Source organism: Caretta caretta, chromosome 8 (genome assembly GCF_965140235.1).
Source record: "Caretta caretta isolate rCarCar2 chromosome 8, rCarCar1.hap1, whole genome shotgun sequence".
NCBI classification, from domain to species: Eukaryota; Metazoa; Chordata; order Testudines; family Cheloniidae; genus Caretta; species Caretta caretta.
The window spans coordinates 100,898,265-100,925,361 of record NC_134213.1 but is presented as its reverse complement, the minus strand read 5'-3'; the positions used below and the strand labels follow the sequence as shown (position 1 = coordinate 100,925,361).

Sequence of the window (27,097 nt, the reverse complement as noted above, 5' to 3'; positions counted from 1 at the left end):
AGTTCCCAGAGGGATCAAGTGAGAACTACTTGGCTGGTCATGTGACTAAGGGAAGCCTGTGACTCAATAGAGAGACACTCAAAAAGCTAGAAAGGCTGTGGCAGTTGCTCCATGAAGAGGTGAGACCTGGAAAGTGGTTCTCTGACAAGGAAGGTGGGGAAGCCTTGGCACAGAAGGGGGCATAAAGGAGACCAGGCAAGAGCGTACAAAGTGGCTCTGGGAAATAGTTTGAATTGACATCTGGCTGACCAGCCATGGTGTTACAGTCCCAGGACTGGAGACATACAGTAGAGGAGGGACATGGTCACCTTTAGAACCCAGGAGGGCTGGAAAGACAACTGGACTGAGGAAAGGCTAAGGAATTGAGTTGGAGAACATAGGAGGGCTAGCAAAGGACAGCTGGGGCTGGAAGTAGAGGTCAAAAGCACAGTGGCGTACAGGCCTGTGGAAGTCAACTGAGGCATACATGACCAGATGGCAGAGAGATAATCTGCTTGGTTACAACAGAATTGTTATGTGAAAGCACTAAAACTGAAAGCCGTATTCCATAGTCACAAATTGGAAACCCAAATGTCTCCTTAAAACATTCCTTGCATTCTAACCTAGCAACTGGGACTTGAATCTTGGTCAGACTTGAATAAACTGGATGTTTTAAAATACAGTTCAAATGCAGTCTTTTCGTCTCTGTAGTAAATGATGGAAAACTGCAGAGAAATAGCTCTGCACTCCAACTGAATGAGAAATGGCAGATCCGAGATTGGTCTAAGTACAAGCTTGGCAGTGCTGTGCATCTTACGATACCAACAGTAAAATGATAATCTAAGTCCATGTTTTCTCCCTTTCCCCAAATTTTTCGTAAATTTCAATCTTTGTGAATGATGTTGTACTAACAGAGAAACTTAAAACCTCTTCAGCCGCAGATCAGATACACTATGGCAACATGGGTGCAAATTTCCCTGCACTGCCATGCTGATCTGCTTCATTCCTAACTTGGACGAATCATTTCTGTGGTGAGGGGAACTTTATCTCTGTATTTACTTAAGCCAGCGATTCTCAACTTGCGGGATCGCATGCGGCCCAATTAGCACACATCTGTGGCCCAGCTCAGCTGTGTGCTCAAGGCCACCAGCATGCTGGGGTCACCAAGGTCCAGGCTGCCAGGCAGCGTCAGGGTTGCCAGCCGGCACCACAGGTTCGGGGCCCCGGAGCTGCTGGCTGGCCCTGCGAGCTGTGAAGTCCACGGCAGCCCTGGGGAGGGGTCCAGGGCAGCTGCCCAGGCCCTGGGGAGGGGTCCGGGGCAGCTGCGCGGTGGGGGTCTGGGGATGGAGCAGTTGGCCGGCCCTGCACAGCAGGGGTCCATGGCTCCCGGCCAGCCCCGCAAGCTCCAGGGTCTAGGCAGCTGACCGGCCCCGCGTCCTCCGGGGCAGCCGTGTGGTGGTGGTCCAGGGTGGCCAGCCAGCAGGGTCGGGGCTGCTCTGCATATGCGTCCCACAATGTATAATAAGTTGAGAACCACTGATTTAAGCTTTGGCACTAACTAGCCCTCTTGTTTGAAGTGATAGATGCTATTTATGGGGGAGCACTATTATTTAAACTGCCCAAGGGCATACCTATGCCTGATAATACAAATAGACTACATGATCCCTTGCCTCCCACACCCTCCTTTGCAAACGTATTTGAGACATGACAACAAGGAGAGTCATAGGTGAAAGGATGGGACTACTTAGACTGTAAGTTATTCGGAGAAGAGACCATCTTTTTGTTTTGTGTGTACATAGTGCCTAGCACTGTGGGGCCTTGATTCATGACTGAGGGCTCTTACGTGCTACCACAGTACAAATATCACTATGACACAGAAAGACTAAAACAGCAAGATTGAGTAAAGAAGTTAGATTGGTTTATTTGAAGATGGAAAACATCATTACAGATGACTATCAATTAGTTTCTTGTACGCATCAGGAAAAGGGGGGGTCTGTGATGGGGTGCTCACCCCACATTAGCCTTGACAGGGTTACAGCAGGTTGAGAAATGGGCTAATAAACCAACAGGCCATAGCTGAAAGGAACTGGGTGGCTAAGCAATCCCCTGACTAAGGGAGGGAGCCCAGCAGGGGAGGAACCAGCTGGGATGGATTTATAAAGACAGGAAATTAGCTAAAGAGGGGCTGCTGGGAATGTCTGAAGTCACTCTCTGGGAGAAGTGTTTGGAGGCTACAGGGACAGGTAGCCCATAGTTACTCCCTGGATGGGGGGAGTTAGGAGGCTGGCAAACTCAGAGAGGAGGGAGCACCAGATGGTAAGGAAAAGGGCTCAGGGAAAGGCAGTAAGGTCTAAAAGGGAACAGTTCTTGACTGCTGACTAGTGGGTCCCTGAGTTGGAACTTGGGGTTCCCCTGCCAGGCACTGAGGAGTGGCACATGGGGGGCAGTGAAAGGGAGGACTACCTGAGGTTGCTAGGGAGAAAAGTTTTGGTGACCTAGAAGGGGAGAACACATTGTGACCTGGTCAGGCAGCTGTGTCACCAAGAGGCAGCAGCAGCTCATGGAGTGAGAGAGGTGCTGCAGACTGGCAGAGAGAGATGGAGTGCAACTGTGGGAAGGGGAGCTGACTCAGCGAGTTATTCTCCAAAGTGACCAGGAGGAGGCACCATCATAGGGGTGAGTGGAGCACCCCATCACAGGGTTTTTAGAAGAGATTTAAGAAAAGGTAGTGGTCTTGCAGAGCAAGTATTGGAGTAGGAAGAAACATTCTGGGAGAAGCAATCTTCATGCTAATAGGGCACGAAGGCTGGCATCACTACTGGAGAAGAGAATGTGTGGGGTAACTCCGTAGGAGACAAGGAGTGGGGGGTGGAATCGTGAAAGATCTTTAAAGAAAACAAGAAGTTTGAACTTGATGCAGTCAAGAGGGGGAAGCCAAAAGCTGAATTCAACAAGTGGTAGGGATGGCCGGATTACAGGCAATGTATATAATCTTAATGGCTGTATTTTGTACTGACTAGAGAGGGGACTTGGTTGGTAGGTCAGAGAGAAGATGACAGGAGACAATAAGGGCCTGGACAACAGTTTTAGCTTGGTGGGCAGAAAGATAAGACTAGGTATTAGAAGTGCTATAGAGATATTAGGATTCAGAAAGTCTGAATGTCAAGTGCAAAAGACAGGACAGAGTTTAAGATGACCCAGATTTTGGGCCTCAAGGACAGGGAGGATGGTAGGTCTCCAATCCCCCCACACCCAAAAATGACAGAGAATGGGGGGAGTTGACATAATTTAGGAGAGACTGTTTGGGCCATCATAAATTTAAATGGTTAGAGAGACATACAAGGAGATGATGATGGACAAGCAGTTTGAAAGACAGGTTTGGATGGAACAAAACAAATTAAGAGCGGAAAGACAGATGCATGAGTTGGCAGTTGAAGTCCTGTGAGTGTATGAGGTTTGCCAAAAAGGGGACATTAAAGAGAGTCCCTATGAGACCTATAGAGAAAGGGGAGAGGAGGATGACACCCTGGAGGAATGGCAGAAGAATAGAAGGAGAACTAGGAAAGCACAACGTCATGAAATCCAAGGGCGAACAACATCAAGCAAGAGTATGATCAACAATGTCAAAAGCAGCAGAAAGGTCACAAAGGATTGAGTACACACGCTGGGAATTGGCCTGGAAAAGACTGACAGACCTTAGCTGAAAGCAGTTTCAATGGAGTGGAGAGAACAGAAGCCAGACTGGAAAGGACTCAGAGAGGAATCGCGAGAGAAAACTAGATATAGTGGTTGTAGTCTGCCTCCTTGATAGGCTTGGAGGTGAAGGGGGAAAAGGAAGACAGGCAGGAAGATGGAGTCAACTTGTTGAGGATGGAGATCAAGGCAGGCTTGTTTCGTAGAAAAAAGGAGCTGGAGGAGAGGTTAAGGAGGAGGGAGAAATCCTGTATTAGCATAGGAATGGATTAGATAAACGAAGTCTCTTCCTTCTCTAATTTCTATGTCTGAAATCCTACATCAAGGTTGGCTCTCCTTTAGTAACTTTAATAATAAAATATACTGACAGAGTATGGGTGTGAACTGCTCCCACTAAATACCAAAATTCTCCCACTTCAGAGAGAATAGGGGCAGGTCTCAAGAGTCAGACTCGAGTTTGAATGCACAAGATTTTGTTAGTGAATCACAAGTCTGATATTTCTTGATTTGGATAATGATCTACAGCAGAAATCATATTAACATGCATACTTATTTAAAGTCAGTTGTCTCAAACCTGACAACACTGAAGTATTTTGCTACATATCATAATTTTGTGAGCCCTTGTTTACCAGTACTCTGTAGTGGCACCTTTGGAGCTATTCTGGCTGACCAAATAAATCACTTTGGTGCAATAAAACTAATACATATATAAAAATGTAGGTAGATGTTTTCTGATTTTCCATTAATAAAAGTGTTAGTTCAAAATTCATGCCCACAAGTCTGACAATAATTGCCAAAAAGCAAACATGGCTCAACACTAAAAAAGTCAAACTGGTATAAATAATATTAATCTACAAATTTGTGTTTGAATTAGCTTTAATTCTTGAACAGCCTAACCCTGCCTTCTGCTTAATTTTACAGTGAAATTATAATAGTGTTCTTGTCTGTCATAAAACTGATTAAGCTCCAGCATCAAGTAGGGAAAACAGCACACTGGAAAACAGGAATCGCTGTCTATATTAAGCATAGTAGAGTTTTAATCCTGGCTCCTACATTTACTCATTAGTTGATGTTGAGTAATTTACCCTCTCTGTCTTAGTGTCCCCCATCTATGTTTGCATACCTCACAGGGGTGGTGTGGAGGTTAGTTAGTTAATGCTTGTACAGTGCTCTGAACATGTAAACCGCTAAGGTTTATAATTATGGAGAAACTCCTTTAATCCTTACTGAAACCTAATGCAGCAGTTTTTAGAAAGTTAGAATTTTTTAAACATTGAAAACAAGTAGCACATTTTAAAATAAGTCCCATCCTGTATATTTCACTTGTATATCCACCTATACAACACCTTATGTAGGGGCTGGGGATTAGTTATTGTTTAAGAACTTTACAAATAAAGAGTGCTTTACAGCAACAATTAACATTTATAAGGAAAATTCCTCTTTAAAAAGTGCATTTTGAAGCCTCAGACAATAAGAACTACTAGGTAGGAAACCAACTCAAACTTTGCTATGGTTTCGCTGGCTGCCTGCCTGCCTTGCTAGAACACTTCTGAAGGGGCTCTAATGACCACAAGACCACAAAGCAGTGGAAATGCTGCATTTCAGCTGCACCAGAGGGTTAGGACCTCGAGCACCCCACCACAAAGGGAATCTCCCCAGTCACCTACCCATCATAGAGACGCCCAAGGCAAGAGGAGAATGGACTTGAGGAGTAGCCAGCAGATTTACACACTGTGGGAGCCCATATAGAAAAGTAGTAACAGTGCTAATATTTGATTCATAATACATTAACAATATTTTAAAAGAAAATAGTTTGGCCACTATCTTTTCTTAAATACTTCAGTGGCACTAAGGTAACATTATGGAGAAATGTCTTTAAAAAATTAAAAGGAAAGTGTTTTTCAGTTGCTTTAGGCTAACAAAAACATCTTCAACTTCCATTTATTTATTTTTGCTCCCATAAAATTGGTAGATGCTTTTAATTGTTAAATGTTGTAATTAATTATATGCAGTCTTATTAAACCCTCAAAGTAAGTAATTTTAATGGAAATGTCACTACAATTTCAAGCACAACTCCATATGGTAGGAGGGATACAAGTACCACTCAGTGTTACTGAAAGTGACCTGTACTTACTTTTTTTTAAAAACACTGAAATTAGCTTTTGAAAGTTAATATTGGGGCAGGGCTGGGGGAAATCAACTGTGATGCCACATTCTAATCAGCATTCAAATCAGAGTATGGGACGAAGGAACACTCACACCAATGAGTGTGACATTGCAGTACTATATAAGCCTGTGTAGGGATTCATATGCCATATACCCACTTAACTGCGAGAGGAAGGGGAAAGGTTTATAAACAGTGTGTGTTTGGGATACCTTTATATTATGCCAACCCTTACGACGCCCGAACAGTGCACAAAGAAGAAATGCACTAACAACAGATTCACAACAATGCAAGTAGGAGCTTCAAGCCAACTTTGTATACACCACTTCCCTGACCAACACTCTGCATTCTGGGTGCACCTCAGCATCTAGCCTTATATATTTTCAATCACTGTAGTCCTTATGCAAACATTTTCCTTCTAATTAACTGCTGCCCGCAATTTCCTCACCTGTATCTCAATTTCTCAGCCCTTTTCCACCCGGCCCCCACTCAGAACTCCAAGTGTCATGCTGTGACAACATGAATGGAAGTTTTAAATGTCCCTGAAGCACAGCAAAACATTTCATCACAAGACTTAAAGGCTGCCTTAAAAGTTATCTAAAAGGAGTTAAACTTGACAGGTCTATCTTAGTATGGGGCAGAGCTTAAGCCATCCCCAATGGGCAAGGACAAATGTGTGGAAACAAAGATTGAGGAGACTGGAGTATGTAGAACCACAGTTTGGATAGGGGGTAAGAATCTGAGGTAGCTGTGTTTGTTGTGGTCATGTGGCTGGGAAATTTTGAGGACAGTAGCCAGAATACAGAGATATTTATTGTTGCCAAGGAAAGTATGTTTCCAACTAGAAGATATTCCCTTTTAACTGGATAATGACAATAGCCTGAGGTAATAAACTGTGAGACCTCTGATTCTGAATTGTTTTTCTTTTAGCTGAGTATATGGTTACCATTTAATAAGCAGGAAGGACCCTCAACTTAATCATCTAAGGGCCAATGAAGTTATCTGGTATAGGATGTATGTAACAAATGGCAGAATTTGTCTAAAAATATTTTGGATGTTTGTGAAGAACCTATGAACTACGGATGGCTACTGCAGCAAAAAAAGGCTAAAAAGACTAATTCGAGAAAGAGGTCAAAAAGAAAAGTCAAGTAGTGGATCATTATATGAAGAGGCACCAACCCTTTCTAAAAAGTAAAGTACTAGATGTCACTGTTGCCTAGAATTCTTGCAATTTCAATTAGATACATATTAACCTCCCATTTCAAAGAGCAGTGCAGTGTTCCTATATGCTGTTGAATGACAACCACTTTTCAGTCTAGTGGTGAATGAAATAATTCTTCTAGTTTACTTAACTGCAATTGCCTGTGAACTTTAAGTCTTGAGATTTTCATAACTTCTGCTTTAAGTGGCTTTCCACTGCTCAGTTTTCTCTACATTTCTTCTTTGGATCTGAAACTCTGTCCTTGGCCTCAATTCATGTATAACTTTTTCAAAAAGTTTAAGGAAAATCTCTTTGTTTAATTACTGAAGTGTTTAAAAGATGACTTAGTATTTCCCTGCCCTCCATGAAAGGCTATAACAATTGTGATCCTTTTGAGCATGCTCAGAACATTTCCTTTTCTTTTTTCTTAAGCAGAGCCCAATTTTGACAAAACATTTTTGATAGCTGTACCCTTTGTGTAGCAACAGCAATGCCCCTTACAGTATACTGTTGCCCAGCATGGCCTCACCGGTCTAAGGACTGTTGCTGGAATACTTAAGAAGGGAGATTATAAGCATAGGATTGAAATGGTGTGGGTTATGGGCCTGAACATATAGTCATTCCTATGGGGAGTCCCACTGAAGTCATAAGCCTCTTATTTATGCACCTAAATAAGGACTTGGGGCCAACATTTGAAAATGATTGACTAAGGCTTTATTAGGAACACAGAAAAGGAAAAACTTGTTTCAAATGTTTCAAAAATTAAATATTTAATTGTCATTCTTAATGCACATGTGCATGGGCAATTTATTTTCTCCATTCCCCCGCTCTCCTTTAACAAAAATTAAAAACGGGAAGGAAACAAATGCCAAGTTTCTCAGAATATCATTAAATCACCATTGCACAGACAGGGTTTGACAGTGCAAGCGCAAATGCACAGGCATGACTTTACTCACTTGAATAGTCCTGTTAATTCAGTGTATGCAAATTAGCGCCACTAAAATTGTGGAAGATGTTCTCTGAACATGCTCAGAAGTGAGCACATATTTTAAAAAAAAACAAACCTATGTTTAAAATATAACATATGAACGATGGCCCTGATCATGCAGTTTGAGCCAGATGGGAGGATCCATGCACCTGTGCAGAACCCCACTGAATCCCCAGGTGCTCCGCCCGGTGCAGGCCCATCTGCTTGGATCTGACTGAAGGATCAAGGCCAATGTATGTATTTTATTTATACATATATGCCTGTTAGAATGACACTAACTTTACATACAACAGTTAACTGACTAGTTAGAGAGCTCTGGAAACCTTGGGGCAAGCAGGGGGGAAGGCAGTGATCTCCTACATAAATCTGAATTACTATTACTGACTTGTAAATGAGTAACAACTCTAATATTCTGTTTGCGCGCCATGAGACTTTAGTCCTGAAACTATATGCCAATGGAAACATTTTAGAAAGTATTTCCTAATTCTATGATTTGCCACAAAGTAGCTGATTTTAAAGCTAACTTGCTGATAATTCTGTCATTGCCAAAGCTGATACAGTAACTACCAAATTCTATTCCCACGATTTTTAAGTACAAGATCAATTTCTCCCCTCAGGCACTAAAAACTTCTTGGAATAATAAAATAAACATTTAAGCTAGAGAAACAGCCAGAAGGTGATCGTTTCAAGAGTAAAACAATAATTCTTTGTGTGTAGTGTGTAACTGACTCAGTGGTAGAAAGGCTGGTTTTTACAGAAATATTCAGGGTTCATGGTCTTCCATGTACATAACTTAGCACTTAATGTCTGATTCTTCTCTCATATAGCTAATAAGAACATCAAGAGTTCCCGTTCATAGGATAAAAAATAGTACAAGAAATAGAACCTTCATACTTCAGGGCATAGGCCGACAAAAACAACTATGAAAAACTTCCTCTAGGGTCAGGTTATTCCATAATGAGGTTTCTTACACCTTTATCTGAAGAGTCTGGGCTGTTCACAGGTAAAAAGACATTATCCTGCATAAGATGGACCAATGCCCTGACTGGAATTGGCAATTCCTATATTCCCACCGGTTTTGGAACACTGTCAACTCAATGACCAGTACAGTTACTTCTGATTTATACCAGTTTGAGAGGGGAATCAGGCCCTACCTTCTCAAAACTCTATATAAATGTTAAAATGGGTGTGAATTATCATTCCCAATTTACACCTGGGAAAATAGGCACACAAGTTAAATGACTTACCTAAATTCTTGTAATGACACCATAAAACAGAGTAAGTAACACCCTGTTAAACAGAAATGTCTGGTGATTAAATTCCTGTATAATGTCTCTTTAAACAAAAGCTACCTGTTGTAATTATTATTTTGTTTCTGACATTTACCTGGCAAAGATTTGTAAACTTTTTAAAACTAACTAAATAAATGGCTTAAAAATGACTTGCCTAAGTGTCAAAATCAGGATTAGAACTCAGGAGGTTCTCACTCCTAGTCCTACACTCATTCCACTAGACACACTGTCATGTTTACTGCACTCATTGAAGGCAGACTCTGCAAAACTCTAGAGTCATTTAAAAATAAATTCATTCATAATGTACAACTTGGCAGGCTCTCTAAGACACTGACATAGTGATGTGAATATTTTAAATAAATCATCTCACATTTAAATGCTTGACGCAGCAATACCAAGTTTTACAGGGGCTAGAATATGTGGCCCTGATCCCTCATGGCCCTGCACCTTGTGAAGTTGTTTACACCAATGCACAGCAGATGAAAACCATTCTGATTTGGTAGAATACTACACCCACTTGCAATGGTGTAAATGAATCCAAGGTGCAGGATAAGAGAATCAGGCCCTGTATGTATAATGGGGGTCTAACTTTTTTGTAGTAGAAGTGAGAGGAGCTTCTTATTTCATTCTCCTTAGGTGCAGTATGATAATTTTCATCTATTAGAAGTTATTGCTGTTATAAGTTCCAGATGTGCCAGGCTCCTCAATTCCCAGGTTGAGATTTCGAACCACAAAACGTCAAGTGCACAGCAGTAAACAGTGTCCTGGGCAGATGATAAAAGCTATTCCTAAAATCAAAGACACAATGACGTTGTGGCAGGAAATTCAAACAGGGGCGATGACACCACGAAGGGCTGTCCAGTGGCAAAACCTCCCCTGGCGAATTGTCTCCCTCTCTCTTTTGGAAACCAAGCCGCGCAGGTCGTTGTCACACGGAGGCGGGACCCTCTCGGTCTGAGCGCAGCTCAAAGCGGAGAGAAGATTAGCTGGCTTGGCCTGCCCATCACCTCCCCTTTCCCGCGGCCCCATTTGCCTGGGGGGGGGGATGATGTGATCCGGGGGCCGCGATGCCAAAAGCCGCCAGGAAAGGTGACACCCCCCCTCCCACCCCCCCAGGTGCGCGGCAGCCGCTCAGGGCGCGGGGCCGGGGGCTGAACCTCACCACACGTTCCTCCCCGCAGGCAGGCACCACAAAACCCTACCCCCGCCGCCAGCGGCCTGCGCCGCCCGCCCCCTCCGCGCCGGGGAGCCGCAGCCAGCGGGCGGGCGGGCTGGGGGGGGGGGCGCCCCTGTCCCCCCGCCCCCCCGCGCAGGGGGCGATTTGTTTTTAACCGGTCCGGCCTTCAACCGACCCTCCCTCCCCGCCCGGCCTCACCTGCCAGCGCCAGGATCTGGGCCTTGTGCAGCAGCAGGCGGTCGCCCCAGTCGCCGGAGCTCTCGTCCTCGTCCTCCGCCTCGCGCGGGTTGCGGTACACCGTGTAGACCTTCTGGTTGTCGAAGTCGAGGCGGGACGTGGGGCTGAAGTCCCGCACGCACGAGACGGGCAGCGCATAGCAGACGTTGTCCTCCAGGAACCGCACAAAGGCGTACATGGCGCGCGCGGGGGGGGGCGGCGGCGGCGGCGGCGGCGCCGGGCCCCTCGCCGCCTGCACTGTTATTGTTCCTGAAAGCGCGCCTCGGCGCTCGGCTGAGCGCGCCTGGGCGCCCCGCCGCTGGGGCCGAGCGAGCGAGCGGGCGGGCCCGGGCTCCAGGCAGACCGGAGCAATCCAACGCAGAGCGGAGGCAAGCCCGGCTGGAGCGCGGCGCTCGTTCCCTGCGAAGGGCTGCGGCGCGAGCCGAGCCAGGGCGCTCCAGCCTGCCCCAGTTGCCGCTCCGCGTGCATGGCCGCCGCCTCTGCCCCACGGAGCGCCCAGCTCACGCCTCCTTCGGGGAGAGCGGTGCGTGAAAACCCCGGCCATACGGCCGCGGCGGCCGCCCCTGGGCAGGGACACGCCGTAGTGCGGACTGACTCCCGGTGCTGGCCCATGGCAAGGAGTCCCACCCGGGCCTGCAGAAGAGCTCGGGGTGGCTCCAAAGCCTGTCTCTCGCACCAACATAAAGGGGTCCGATAAACATGCTACCTCGTCCAGCTCGTCTCTGCTGAGACTCCGTTATGACCGATTTATGTTACACTCAATATTGGGGCTTAGTTAGGCCCCTGAAGAGGATTCCCCCAAAGTCAGTGGTTGCTCCCCAGGGTTAAGAACAATCCATCACAACATTAATTTGGACTCAATGGAAAAACAGAGTTTACATTTAAGGTCTGTTTTTCTCAGAGCTGAGGGTACTTAATTCCCTGTCTTCACATGAAGAAAAGGAGTACTTGTGGCACCTTAGAGACTAACCAATTTATTTGAGCATGAGCTTTCGTAGCTCACGAAAGCTCATGCTCAAATAAATTGGTTAGTCTCTAAGGTGCCACAAGTACTCCTTTTCTTTTTGCGAATACAGACTAACACGGCTGCTACTCTGAAACCTGTCTTCACATGGAATCAGGGACAGTCAAGTCTGTTTGAATATCAAGCCTTTAAACCTAGGCTCTGTAACCTAGTTTCAGGAGTTTGCTTGTGTTATTCATCTCCCGTTTTGGCCCAGAGAAGGGGGCTAATGGGAGAGGGTCTTCTCTTCTCCTCTCCTGGAAGAGTAGGACCTGGCTGACTGCAGCTGAAAAGCCTCCCCCCGCTGCCTGAGCCAAGATGATACAACTGTGTGCCCTAGGCAGGAACTAGGAGCAGTGGCCCCCTGCCCACAGTAACAAACAGTGGAGATAAATTACCAAAATTCCTAGCAGCCAAATAGGCAGAACATACCCTACCATAATCACATGGCAAACCTAATGATACTATTCTATTTACCTTTTTTTTTTTTTTTTGGCTCCCAAGTCCCTCGAAGATGGAGACACCTTCCTATCCTACAGCATTGCCCATTGGTTATGGGTAGAAAAACCTATGGCCCCTGCTGACTCCTTATCAAAGGTGAAATGAGCTACTCAGAGAAAACACAGGGGGACTACCAAGTCTCCTCCTCCAAAGAGGACAGCAGGATGGAGAGGGGTTGTGTGAAATCAAAGGGCTGAAAGACTTTCTGGCGTCTACCATAGGTTTGGAAAAGATCCGAGCTTCTGGATACTTATCCAAAGTGAACTGTGAATATTTTGGAGTTCACGCCCATGTGATGTGTTCACTTGCATGCTCTCTAGGTGGTACTCCCCTCCATTTTAGAAGCGGGGCAAGAATTATTTCAAGTGGATTATATTCAGTTCTGAGAGTCATCTGTGAATAGGAATAACTTGAGAAGTTTAACATGCAGCATATGAATCCTAAAAACAAGGGACACTAGTTTTTAGTCTTACAAAATGCAACACAAATATAACCAAACAAAGACAACCATGGTAGAAATTTTGTCCATATCTATATAAAGTACATAAAAAGACCAGGAATAAACTTAACAGACAATGAAGACATATCAAACTGATAGCTACATGCATTTTACAACAGCTGTAAACTTCTATACTATACTAATGGGAGATTTATTACTTGAATGTGGACAAAGTCTTCTGTATCCTCCATTTAAGGTTTGGGATTTCAAATGCCACTACTTTATATTAACAAGCAGTGGAGCATCACCAGGCTGGTGTGTAATTTAATGTCAAATTAAGTCCACTAAAAGGCATAAATGAGAAATATAATCTAGCATTTGGGCTGCAAGGGAAATGAAATCTCAACAAAGATTGTGTTGCTGATCAAACAATAACAGCTGCTGTAGTGATTGTATCTCGTTACAATAGAAGTAGGAAGAGCTGCAGAAATAAACAACAGGACAAATTGATGCTTGGTGTTATTCCACTGGCTTCATTGGGGTACACCAAGGAGAAATTTGTCCCACACAGTTCAGTGGCTTGTGAAGGATTCGGTACACTGAATCTTATTGGGATTGTATTTCCATTGCAGCTGAAATCTATTTGAAATATCAACTACTACTGGACAGGGAAAGAAAAAAGGAGGAAAATGGAGAGGTAGTAGGTAACAGGAGGAAAGAAATTGGAGATATGGGAAAGGGGATAATAGGGTTGAGTATTGGGAATAAAATTAGATGTCAGGAAGGCCTGGACAATTTGTCCTAAGGTAGGAAAACTGAAAGAAACCATGAAAATAGGTAAAAAGGATAACACTTCACATTTCCATTAGCATTAGAGCAACTTTTAGAGTCCATTGGTCTTAGAAACATTTTAAAGAGACTATAAGCTGCAACATTTTACACTCCAAGGTCCAATTATGGCACAGGCTGCATAAATACATCCAAGAGAAATCCCCTGGTTGGCAGCAGAAATGGTTTCAAACCCTTTGGAAAAAGAAAAGGAGTACTTGTGGCACCTTAGCGACTAACAAATTTATTTGAAAGCTTATGCTCAAATAAATTTGTTAGTCTCTAAGGTGCCACAAGTACTCCTTTTCTTTTTGCGGATACAGACTAACACGGATGCTACTCTGAAACCCTTTGGAGAGGCTGCTCCACAATCCTCTGTAGACAGAGGGGCATTCCAAGTGACAGAATCAAGATGATGGGCTGCATGTTTACACATCCACCTGGTCCCAACCACATACATTATACCAGTAGAAGACATTATACTACTAAATAATTATTCTCCTAAAGGAAATGGATACTTTGCATTTCTGTTCCTTCTAGGAGGAAGATGGTTATTGGGCTCGATGCAGGAATTATTGGGTGAAATGCTGTTGTCTGTATTATGCAGAAGATCAAACTATGGTAGATCATCATAATGACCTTAAAAGTCAATGAACAATCTGCATTAGATAAGGTGAAGAATTAGCTGAATAGAGGAATCACTTAGAGACAGAATACAGAAGTGCATCAGTCCTCCTTTTATTGTGCCTCTGTGCACCAGTTTCATACTGGATATAAATCTCCATAGAGGCCAGAGTTTGGCCACTGCTATTTTAGAAGGATAAAATCTCAGCATAAAGCTTACAGATGTTCCATTGTCCTTGAAAGGGCATGGTTTTTAAACTCTTAGAAGGGAGCAACTGGTTTCTCACTATAAGTGAGATTTTCAACTTCCAACAAATTCATCCCTTTGTCTTAATTATGTACTTCTTTAGAATGACTGTCTGCTGAAAAACACTGTTGCATTGTTAAAATAAAAAATGAACCCACAGATCAAAAAGTCTTACTCCAAGAGTCAGGAAACCACAAAGTCCCAGCCCTTCCGGAACTTGTGAACTGTTATTTCCTGGAACTCTTTATACCTGTATTTTACTGCTGTTAATTCTGCTGAAGCATTAAAGCCAAAGATAGAGTCTGCTGTTCTGATGTGCATACCATGTGTTTCACTTAAGGATGCATGATGAAAAGTCAATAGTACTAAGCAAACAATAGTAACCCAGGCATCCAAATCTCTTTTTGCCAACAAAGCAATGAAATCAGGCTCAGTAAGGTGATCTCCATGTTCAGTGCCAAACCACATATCAAGGGAGGCTATATTGATCTCTTGTCTCCTGGTGAAGACATCCACATTTACCTTCAGCATCCAAGAGAAACCTGACTTCTCACTGACAACCAATAGACCTGGAATATCCTTTTCAGGCTTCAAAATGAGGGTTGGAGACCCTGGATTGCCCATGGTACATCACAAATTTAAAATGTGTTTTGGAGTGCTATGTTTTTGTGTTGCCTTCTTGTAAATTTTGTAATTTTACTTATATTCCAAGCAATCAAACTTTCAAACACTGAATGACCCTTCAACAGCAGGTTCACCTACAGTTCTGCAAACAGTGTGACTCTCTAAAATGTGCCTTCCATACTGAAAGCTAATTCTGCAATTCCAGAGGGAAGAGACACTAAAGATTACATCATAGATTATAACACTTCCTTTCTCTCTACACCAATGGTATGGCTGAACATACTTTAGCTATCACCATATTTTAATGACATTTCACATTCAGAAGGACTCAAAAATAATTATACACAAGAACCAGACAATCCCAAGTTGTGTGTGCACGCACGCACATACAATCCACTGATGTGCTGGTTAACTTTTATTATTAAAGATACGATTGCTAAACGTGTTCTGGTCTTAAATTATCCTGCCTTTTGATACGTGGCACATATCACAGCATCTCTTTTTTAATCTAGGAATGTAACAATAAAAGCTGCTTAATTCCACATGTAAATGAATCCTCCTCCTGTAAAGGTCACAGACATTGTTAGCCCAAGGGAGTAGAACTAAGGTTTCCTGAGAGCTACTCCCAGCTCAAACATTTAAATAGTTGGGGGCATTTTTTGATCACACTATAGCTGGATAGGAGGTCACCATAACACCTGATAAAAAATACAAAAAACCTGAAATCCAGTCCCCATGGACCAGAGAAAAAGAGAAGCATCTGTATGTGTACACTTACACGTTCAAGGAACTTCAGATACCATGGTAATGGATGCTATATAAAAGACCTAGATTAGATAGGTAAATCCCTGAGATTTAGGCCTTCAAAATCCACTATATCCCCAGATCCGTCCCACCAGAGGAGGCAGTGCACTGCTGCAGGGATACTCAGCAACCAACACCTCCGGAAGAAGAGTGATCTAATCTTAAGTGAGGTTTAGGGTAATACCTGTCAATCAGCTTTTAAATTAAGTCCTTTGGCAGTTGAAGTTCTGTGCTTGCATCTTGGCAGTAATTTTGACAGAATATCCATTCAAATTAATGAAAGTTTTAAAAAAAACACTCTTGATCCATCCGCTCAGGAGATGTTTATGTCCTGGAGGCAGCTGGTATATTCTGTAGCATTAAAAAGGGATGATTAAGCAATAATGCCCAGTGCAGAGGGCACTTCCTGGCTGCTAATGACGATCTGCATGAGTTGAGGGCCAGAGGTAAAAGCAGCTAATCATTAATTGCCAAGAAATGCCTGACCTGGAGGTCATCATTTCTATCAGACATTATGAAAATATAAAACATCAAGAAAACGTTTACTTGTGAGTTGGAAAATTGAGTCTCTTACAGAGCGAGCAATATCCATGGCAACATAGCTGAACTTCTAATTTTTCAATCCTTCACAGAGTAAGAGGTGGTCTAGGTGACCCCAGAGGCCTTTTCCATGCTACAAACATCCTAGGAACTAATGGTGAAGTAACCAACAGGAAAGAAGAACTTGTTCTTCAAGGTGCCTTGTGCATAGTCTCCCACTTGCAGGATCTCTCTCTGGTACCACAGGACTTAAGGAACCTTCCTGAAAGCAGTGCCTTGATTTGTTTTTTCTAAACCAGACTTAGACTTTTCACCATTGCAGAAACTAGATTCCTCCAGACCTTCAATATCAAGAGGTCTTTTTAATTTTTATATGGCTCGAACTAAGGCCTTTTATAGTCTTTGGGCATTAATGTAAAGGGAATGTCATTTCTACTCAGTGCCTGTGATAATGCACCGAGTCCTGCTCTGCTTTAGCTAGGGTGACAGTACCTGAGGGCTTTAGGGCTAAGGCAGCACAAGTAGCCTATCTTCATAGTGTTTCCATTTTAGATATCTGGATGGCTGCTACTTGGAGTTCTCCTCACACATTGACACAGCGCTGTTATCTCTTGACTTGGCAGCTAAATCTGATTTGAAAATTTCCATTCTGCAATCCTTTTTTTACACAGAAATCCTTAACCCACCCTCTTAGGGGTTGTACTACTTGCTGGATTCACACAAGTGGGAATACATATAGACAAAAGAGAGGTTACAAACTAACTGCAGCAAAGAGTCCTGTGGCACCTTATAGACTAACAGAAGTATTGGAGCATAAGCTTTCGTGGGTGAATACCCACTTCGTCGGATGCACGTAGTGGAAATTTCCAGAGGCAGATAAAAATATGCAAGCAAGAATCAGGCTAGGGATAACGAGGTTAGTTCAATCAGGGAGGATGAGGCCCTCTTCTAGCAGTTGAGGTGTGAACACGGTTATCTCAATTTCCCTAGAAACCAACCCAGGGTTACACTTATACGGTTTTATTACAATGGCACTGTTAAGGGGGAGGGTAGGGGGTCACACTCTCACACTCACACTCCCAGGACAGGCACGGCACTGGAGATGTCAGGATTCTTCAAGGTAAGTGTTCCACAGTGCAGCGATGGACGGTGTGATGAAGGTAAGTCTTCCCGAGGCACGATGGAATGCAACACGGCAAACTACTGGCCAGGCAGTCCAGGCGAAGGGCCTTTACGGGAGGTACAAGCTTGTGAGTGCACTTCTGAGCACATGGCCCCTTCCCCTCATGGCTTGCAACTAGAGATGACTTGGCTGCATCTGGTTGGTCACACTCCACCTCAGACAGTGTTCATGCACTGGGGGTGTGAGCGCTGCCTAATCAGAGAGTCATGACCTGCGACTAGAGATGACTTGGCTGTGTCTGGTTGGTCACACTCCACCTCAGCCAGTGTCCATGCATTGGGTGTGTGACTGCTGCCTAATTAGAGTCCCAGATACCTTGTCTACCTGGGAGCTCTTCTGATCTTCCAGCTGTTCAACCAGCCTATTCATTCCACAAGCATTTCAGAAGGGAGGGGGAGGGGAAAAGCCATTTCACAGGTATTCAAAGAGGGAGAGGAGACAAAAAGGAGGGGGCGGGGACTGTAACTGAAAAGGTTACAAAACTTAAAAGGCTATGCTAACAATAACTGAAGTTACAACATCTGCAAAAACGTTGCAGAACTTAATGATACAAGTTACAGATCTTACAATTGCACTTGAGCGGAGGCTTTACATAAAAACACCAAGGGTTGAGAAACTGCTTTTGTAGTTGGCGAGCCATTCACAGTCTTTGTTTAATCCTGAGCTGATGGTGTCAAATTTGCAAATGAACTGAAGCTCAGCAAAAAGAAAAGGAGGACTTGTGGCACCTTAGAGACTAACAAATTTATTTGAGCATAAGCTTTTGTGAGCTACAGCTCACTTCATCGGATGCATTCAGTAGAAAATACAGTTTCTCTTTAAAATCTGGTCCTCTAACGCCCCTACTCTACTTGCTCTATATTGATGACATCTTCATCATCTGGACCCATGGAAAAGAAGCCCTTGAGGAATTCCACCATGATTTCAACAATTTCCATCCCACCATCAACCTCAGCCTGGTCCAGTCCACACAAGAGATCCACTTCCTGGACACTACAGTGCTAATAAACAATGGTCACATAAACACCACCCTATACCGGAAACCTACTGACAGCTATTCCTACTTACATGCCTCCAGCTTTCACCCTGACCACACCACACGATCCATCGTCTACAGCCAAGCTCTGCGATACAACCGCATTTGCGCCAACCCCTCAGACAGAGACAAACACCTACAAGATCTCTGTCAAGCTTTCTTACAACTACAATACCCACCTGTGGAAGTGAAGAAACAGATTGATAGAGCCAGAAGAGTTCCCAGAAGTCACCTACTACAGGACAGGCCTAACAAAGAAAATAACAGAACGCCACTAGCCATCACCTTCAGCCCCCAACTAAAACCCCTCCAACGCATTATTAAGGATCTACAACCTATCCTGAAGGATGACCCAACACTCTCAAAAAGAAAAGGAGTACTTGTGGCACCTTAGAGACTAACCAATTTATTTGAGCATAAGCTTTCGTGAGCTACAGCTCACTTCATCAGATGCACTCTCACAAATCTTGGGAGACAGGCCAGTCCTTGCCTGCAGACAGCCCCGCAACCTGAAGCAAATACTCACCAACAACCACATACCACACAACAGAACCACTAAACCAGGAACCTATCCTTGCAACAAAGCCCGTTGCCAACTGTGCCCACATATCTATTCAGGGGACACCATCACAGGGCCTAATAACATCAGCCACACTATCAGAGGCTTGTTCACCAGCACATCCACCAATGTGATATATGCCATCATGTGCCAACAATGCCCCTCTGCCATGTACATTGGTCAAACTGGACAGTCTCTATGCAAAAGAATAAATGGACACAAATCAGATGTCAAGAATTATAACATTCATAAACCAGTCGGAGAACACTTCAATCTCTCTGGTCACGCAATTACATACATGAAGGTCGCTATCTTACAACAAAAAAACTTCAAATCGAGACTCCAGCGAGAAACTGCTGAATTGGAATTCATTTGCAAATTGGATACTATTAATTTAGGCTTAAATAGAGACTGAGAGTGGCTAAGTCATTATGCAAGGTAGCCTATTTCCCCTTGTTGTTTCCTACTCCCCCCTCCCCCAAGACGTGCTGGTTAAACTTGGATTTATGCTGGAAATGGCCCACCTTGATTATCATACACATTGTAAGGAGAGTGGTCACTTTGGATAAGCTATTACCAGCAGGAGAGTGAGTTTGTGTGTGTGTGTTTTGGGGGGAGGGGGTAAGAAAACCTGGATTTGTGCTGGAAATGGCCCACCTTGATTTTCATACACATTGTAAGGAGAGTGGTCACTTTGGATAAGCTATTACCAGCAGGAGAGTGAGTTTGTGTGTGTGGTTTTTGGAAAAGGGGGGGGGGTGAGAAAACCTGGATTTGTGCTGGAAATGGCCCATCTTGATTATCATACACATTGTAAAGAGAGTGGTCACTTTGGATAAGCTATTACCAGCAGGAGAGTGGGGTGGGAGGAGGTATTGTTTCATGGTCTCTGTGTATATAATGTCTTCTGCAGTTTCCACAGTATGCATCCGATGAAGTGAGCTGTAGCTCACGAAAGCTTATGCTCAAATAAATTGGTTAGTCTCTAAGGTGCCACAAGTACTCCTTTTCTTTTTGCGAATACAGACTAACACGGCTGTTACTCTGAAACTTGCTGCAGGATGGCTACCTTGAAATCTGCTATTGTGTGTCAAGGAAGGTTGAAGTGTTCTCCTACAGGTTTTTGTATATTGCCATTCCTAATATCTGATTTGTGTCCATTTATTCTTTTATGTAGGGACTGTCCAGTTTGGCCAATGTAGATACCAGAGGGTCATTGCCGGCACATGATGGCGTATATTACATCGGTGGACGTGCAGGTGAATGAACCAGTGATGGTGTGGCTGATCTGGTTAGGTCCTGTGATGGTGTTGCTGGTGTAGATATGTGGGCAGAATTGGCATCAAGGTTTGTTGCATGGATTGGTTCCTGAGTTAGAGTTACTATGGTGCGGTGTGTAGTTGCTGGTGAGAATATGCTTCAGGTTGGCAGGTTGTCTGTGGGCAAGGACTGGCTTGCCTCCCAAGGCCTGTGAAAGTGAGGGATCGTTGTTCAGGATGGGTTGTAGACCACTGATGATGCGTTGGAGAGGTTTTAGCTGAGGACTGTATGTGATGGCCAGTGGAGTTCTGTTGGTTTTTTTCTTGGGCTTGTCTTGCAGCAGGAGGCTTCTGGGTACATGTCTGGCTCTGTTGATCTGTTTCCTTATTTCCTCATGTGAGTATCATAGTTCTGAGAATGATTGGTGAAGATCTTGTAGGTATTGGTCTCTGTCTGAGGGGTTGGAGCAAATGCGGTTGTACCTCAGCGCTTGGCTGTAGACAATGGATCATGTGGTGTGTTCGGGATGGAAGCTGGAGACATGAAGGTAGGCATAGCGGTTGGTGGATTTTCAGTATCGGGCAGTGTTAACTTGACCATCACTTATTTGCACCGTGGTGTCTAGGAAGTGGACCTCCCGTGTAGATTGGTCCAGGCTGAGGTTGATGGTGGGGTGGAACTGCAGTTCTTCCAACACGATATCTCTGCATATTCACATTACCTGTCTGCCTTTCAGTCTTCTTGGAGTTCTGATCTCAGTCATAGGACTCTTGGGTTTAGATGGGCACCATGTAAACTCTTAGTCCCAGCTCTGAACAGCCAGTGCTGCAAAGCAGTGCTCACACAGTTCCATTAAGCACTACTTTTCTACAAGGTTCTTGAAGCTCAACAATATCAGGGAGAGTATTTCTCAAATGCAAATAAAGACAAACTCAAAACTTTCTTTTCATATCTCAATACTATAACAGGCTTAAAACTGGCTGTATTTCAAAATAAGCCAGTTCCTACTAAATATTTCATTAACAACTAGTATCAGCATCTTTACAGTTAAAGGACCCAGGGTTTTCTACCTGGTATAAGGATCATTACCACAATAGGCCTAATGATATCTTTGAAGAGTCTTAACTAATATAAGAACATATGTGTGCACTACATTTCTTTGGAAGGCCTAAGGGAGGTAACATGAAATAGGGATAAGTCTCTGGAATATTTTAGGAAGATGTCTTTTCCTGTAGTCTGTATTACTTTTTAATAGAATTTAATCATAAAAATGTCTTTACACTCCTAGCACCATCCATCCAAGCTTCTGAATATCTGAACGCACTTTACAAACATGAAATGAATTTAGTCTCAACACCCTTGTGAGGCAATTCCTTACAGATTTAGGAAACTGCGACATGAAGCTATTAAATGTCAATGTCACATACATTAGGAAGGCGCCATAAATAGTTTACAAGTTCACTCATCCTTAGGCACCCCCTCATGGACAGATGTGACATAGCAGCTGGTCACTCCGCTCCAATGGTTCCTCTTCCAGTGACTTGGCCCTCTGGCTAGGTCACCATCCTGAGCCCACCCCTTCTGGGGTCACAGCTGTCCAAACTGAAACTACTCAAAATGTCTTCAGAAATCTTTCTTCCTCTCTGGGGCTCCTCCCCAACCTGTCTTTGGCGCAGCCTGTAGTCCTCTTGCTAAACTCTGTAAAACTTGTGGTGGGCTTCTATGCCCCTTCATTGGGTCCAACAGGGGAACATAATCCCATCTTCTACTCCAGGTTCCCTCCAGGACCACGTATTGAACAGCTAGGTCTCCTCTGTTACACACACAGTTTTCCCTGGACCACTTTCTGCCCAGCCTTTTAAGTTACCCTCTGCATCTCTCAGTTTGTTCCCTGTTGGGTATGAGAGTCTCTGAGCTTTCCTTACACTCTGAGCTTTCTTTTTGGCTGTCTTTCCAAACCTTTCCCCCGCTAGGCTTTATCACCACGCAAGCCTGGCTCTTGTTCCCATTACTGCTGCCACCTTCTGCTCTTTATGGGGAATTGCCTGATTCCCTGTAGGTAGGGCTCAGTTTGTAACCAGGTTGTCTTAGCCCCAGGCTCCCCCACTCAGGGGGCAAGCCACCTTATTACACTATGCCTCCCACCTTTCCTCTCTGTACCTTAACCACATGACCTCTTCCTTGGCAGGCTTCTGCCTGATCTGACTACGTAGGTGATTCAAAAGCACAGCTCCTTTCTCTCAGGCCAGAAAAACTGGAAAGAGTAACTCCCACCCATCACTGCCAAGGAACCTGTAGCAGTGCATGGCAGGGCCCCCTTAGCTCCTGCCTCTGCTAGGTCCACAAAGTCACTCTGAGACCCTGGGGCTAGTAACCACAAATGGAGTTTATTTACAGGCTTGTTCCCACCACCCTTTCACCATGTACAGTTGGCCCTTCACCATCTGCAGGCAGAAGGGGGAAAAAGAGCTGCTTCTACTCCCTGCCTTTTCCCTTTCTTTCAGCTCCCCCTTCATTGCCTTCCCTGGAGGCTTTTATACAGCCTCAGGCTAATTAGGTGACAGCTGTCTCTGCTTCCCCAGTTAGGGCCAGGTTATCTCCAGCCAGCTCTACTTTATTCCTTTAAATGGGAGCTGGCATGACAGAGATTAATTAGCAACCCTTTGCCCAGCACCCTGTCACGAACCCCGAAGATTTGTCTACAGTAGGATCCAAATTGAAATTTTAGAACAATCCCTATGAGGCCTTTGGGGAGCAGCAGGTGGCTTCCTAAATGATAAAGGAAGGCCTCAACTATCCCTGCTCTATTTATACAGCATGGGGTTTCTCCCAGCAGAGAAACTGCGATCCGGAGTTGCCAGCCCAAAAGGATTCTGAGCTCTAAAGGGGAGTGACACTTTATCACACCTTCAAATAAAAGCCCAAACAACCTCTACTGTGGCATTTAACATTCTGTGGCGACTGAATAATTTTGGGGTAAAGAGGAATCGTATGGAGAAGCGCGTCACATCAAATTAGTTCACAAAGTATGGAGCCTCTTCCTCGTGTTCAAGGCTGATAGCATTCCATGGGGATTGTTGTATCTGGAAGCGTGCCAGCTCAAATGGACCCAATCTTGCCACATCATCAATTTATTTGAGGGTATATTTGTGTAAAACAAAATGTGCAGCATTTCATAACTAAAAGTGCTAGAGTTGTGCAAAACTGTCATGCTGGTAAAGTCAATAGGACTACTTACAAGAATAATATTCACTGGCAAGAGTTGGATTGCCACCACTGGGCCCTTCATAGGCCCCCATGTATTTCTCCATAATAAAATAGTTCTGCTTTTATTTTTAATTTTAAGAAACAGATAACCTAAAAACACCTTTGAGGAAGTGTAGGATTTTTTATTTTTTTTTTACAAAGGCCAAATTTTCAGTTTGAGATTTCCTTTAAGTACGTGTTTAACATTAATTTGTTTAATAATGTATGCATCATTAATGTTAAAATCGTACTTAAAGGAAATTTCAAACTGAAAATTTGGCCTTTGTAAAAAAAAAAAATCCTACACTTCCTCAAAGGTGTTCATGCATGGAATGTCATAGAAAGTTTAGTATATTTTTATGCAAATACAGCTGTGCAAACTAATAACTGAAATCTGCATTTTTTTCACATTTGCAGCATATTATACACATTTGTAATCTTTACTGTTTGTAACTTACATTAGCTTCTCTTATCCATAAAACAAAGCTCAGGTTATATTGCCTGCTGCTTAAATTTTTCTGCAAACATCAAAGCTGGACATTTAAATAAGCAACTTAATGCATATATTTTTATTCAGTTCCATATTCTGAGCTCTTGGCTGGAACAAGTATTCTGCAAGATAACTGCATAGAAACATACCATTCAGAATATGAATTAGAATATTCTTTCAATACTCTTTTCAAGGGGGATGATGTGATATTGAGATTAGGTTCTGCATATAATCAAATTTGATGTCTGTACTCATATACTTGTATAACTATTCCTTTATAAAATTTGTGTGCAAAAACCCAGCAAACAAATATTTTTGAACATACATGGTGGGCAGCTACTACATACTCCAATCCAATGGAAAAATGGTGTCAGTGAAAATAAGGGACTATCAGGTGCACTGCAAGCCACTGAGTTTGTTAAATTCGTCATAACTATTGTCATTATTTTGAGGAAAGAAAATACTGTAGAACCAGTCTTTCCACAACTGCTAAAAGTGTAAGCAGAGGTTATATCCAGTACCTACATTCAATCTAGGTTTACAGGTTGATTCCTCTTGAGCTGTAAAGATTTGCATAATCCTTAGAATGGTCTGATATATAGATATCTTCCTGATTACCTACATTTTCTAAATTTCCTCACTATACATTTAAGATGTAAATAGCTGGTAATAATATAGAGGAATGGGTGAGATGATGTGAGATAATGCCCATTAAATAAAGGAAGATGTTACAACTGGTGGGTGTGACGGTATTTAAGGAGTGCAAACGTGTATTATGCAAACACTGCAGGATAGTATACTTTGTTTTATAATGAACTGTTTTGGATACTTTTGTTCACTTGTATCTATTTGGAGATTTATTGAGGAATAGAAACAGAGTACTATGGGAGCTCTGCAGGACTTTGGTTATAATAGCTAGCTGCTTAGAAGTTGCGCTAATAAGGTTTGTAAATGTCATGTTTCAAGTGAATTTTTCATTGATGAAAGGCATGGATTGGCATACCTCTCATGCACAGATAGGGCCCTTCCAAATTCATGGTCCATTATAGTCAATTTCACAGCCACAGGATTTGAAAATTGGTCAATTTCACGTTTTCAGATGTAAATCTGAAATTTCACAGTGCTGTAACTGTGGGGATCCCAACCCAAAAGGGGATGGGGGAGAGGGGGTCACAAATCTGTCGTTGGGAGGTCATGGGATTGCCATCTTTACTCCTGTGCTGCCTTCAGGGCTGGACAGAGTGGGGAGGAGGGGTTGCAGAGCTATCTGCAGCGGGGAGAAATACCCAAGAGCAGCCCTGCAGGGATAGAGCAAGTCCTGTCCTGCCCTGCCCCAGCCCTGCCCATCCTAGCAGCTAGGAGCCCCGTTTGCTGGGGTGCTCCTAGGAACAAGGAGAGAGGGGACCCACATCCACAAGCCCCTTCAGCTGCGGGAACCTCTGAGGCTGCTGCCCAGTCCCAGAGCATCCTGCAGCAGGGGGAGGCATCCAGAAGTGGGTCTGGTTCCCCCACCACTCAGAGTAGCTGTGCAGGGGATGGACAATTCCTGTCCCTCCTGAGCCCAGCTGGAGCTAGGGACCCCCTTTTGCTGGGGCACTCCTAGGAACAAGGGGACATTGGATTTCAGGATTTGATGGGAAAGGGCTTATTTCATGTTGCCTGGCGCATTTTTCACAGCCACAAAATTGGTAGGGCCCTACCCAGAGACCACAGTGGGCAGTGTATGGTTCCCTGCTCTGCTCTGTCACCATCAACCTGTCCCATCTACAGGTGAAAGCTTAGTTCAGTCCAATGAACAATTCAGTGCTTGACCTCTGTAGTGTCACTACTCACAAGGGTGCTGATAACTACCAATGAGGTGTGTTTCAATTATACTATGGCCAGTTCTGCAAAAGGGACTGCACTAATTCCACAAATGCATTTCACACAGACTACCAAAAGAAAGTGTTTGGATAACAATATGCTAGTACACCACTTAAAATATTAATATCATGCTCTTGAAAGGCCTGATCCAAAGCCCACTGAAATCAGCTCTGAGACTTGAAAGGCTTTTGATCAGGCCCATATAGCATTTTTATCAGTAGATCTCAAAATACTTTACAAAGTGGGGTAAAGATTCTCAGCTTAACTTTACACATGATGAAATAGAGTCAGACAGAGGTTAAGTGAATTGCCCAAGGTCAAAGCGCAGTGAACTGTACAACGAGGAAAGGAACCCAGGTCTCTCCGAAAATCTCCCGCTTCAATCTATTACGCTAAAGATAGAGATGGCTAAAATGAGAAGTGAGAAATATGAGTTGTACACCAATCCACTGATTCCATCTCAAATGCAGTTGAAACACTTCCCAGTTCACGTTTTCTCTGTCAAATATGTTCTGAATGGACATTCTTATCATTCTTATACTTGTAGAGTACAATATACAATACTTCTTACATATTTGTGCAAGTTTGAGGAGGACTTAAGGTAGAAAGGAATAAAGGCTTGTTTACACACAAAAGTTGTTAACTATACAGGTATATTTAAAGTGGTACAACCCCCTCAAATGTGGAGGTAGTTATGCCAGTCTAAAGGTGCTTATACCAGTATAGCTTATTCCCATATGGCACCTTTCTAATGGAATGCCTGCATCCATGACAGGGGTTGCACCAGTGTAGCTGTTTTGGTTAAAGACTAAAACAAAATAAAATCACACTTCTATCCCAAATAGGTAAATTAGTACAAAAGATGTGTGTCAACCAGACCTAAGAACTAGAAAATATTGTGTGAATTTCCTCAGCCTTAAAGATTCCTGTAATGCGGTTGAAATACATTTGGGATACATATTTCTAATATTTCACTGACTGCACAGATACTGACCCTAGTGAAGGCAGCACAATTCTATGATTTATTTTTTATATTTATAGGAACAAATATATTTCTTTATAGAAGGGTACTCATCAGTGTAGTGCAACTTCACTTCATATCCATAAAAGTGGCCTGAC

The 27,097-nt window shown here is 43.5% G+C and overlaps 1 protein-coding gene across 8 annotated transcripts in view; it reads right to left on the bottom strand.

Annotated features, from left to right (window-relative positions):
* Positions 1 to 27,097, bottom strand: part of BEND5 (BEN domain containing 5) — a 1,404,194-nt gene that overhangs the window by 552,390 nt on the left and 824,707 nt on the right. Inside the window, exons 1-2 of one of the 8 annotated variants that reach the window (XM_048861232.2) lie at positions 10,693 to 10,982; positions 9,273 to 9,315 (exon numbers count right to left, since the gene is read on the bottom strand). The exons of 3 other annotated variants lie outside the window; for them this stretch is intronic. In XM_048861232.2, the coding sequence (XP_048717189.1) occupies positions 9,273 to 9,315; positions 10,693 to 10,909 (260 nt within the window). In that variant the 5' untranslated portion in view covers positions 10,910 to 10,982. Of the gene's footprint in view, positions 1 to 9,272; positions 9,316 to 10,692; positions 10,983 to 27,097 lie in introns of those variants that run through there. 4 more of the 8 variants (XM_048861233.2, XM_048861236.2, XM_048861235.2 and 1 more) reach the window with 4 other exon arrangements.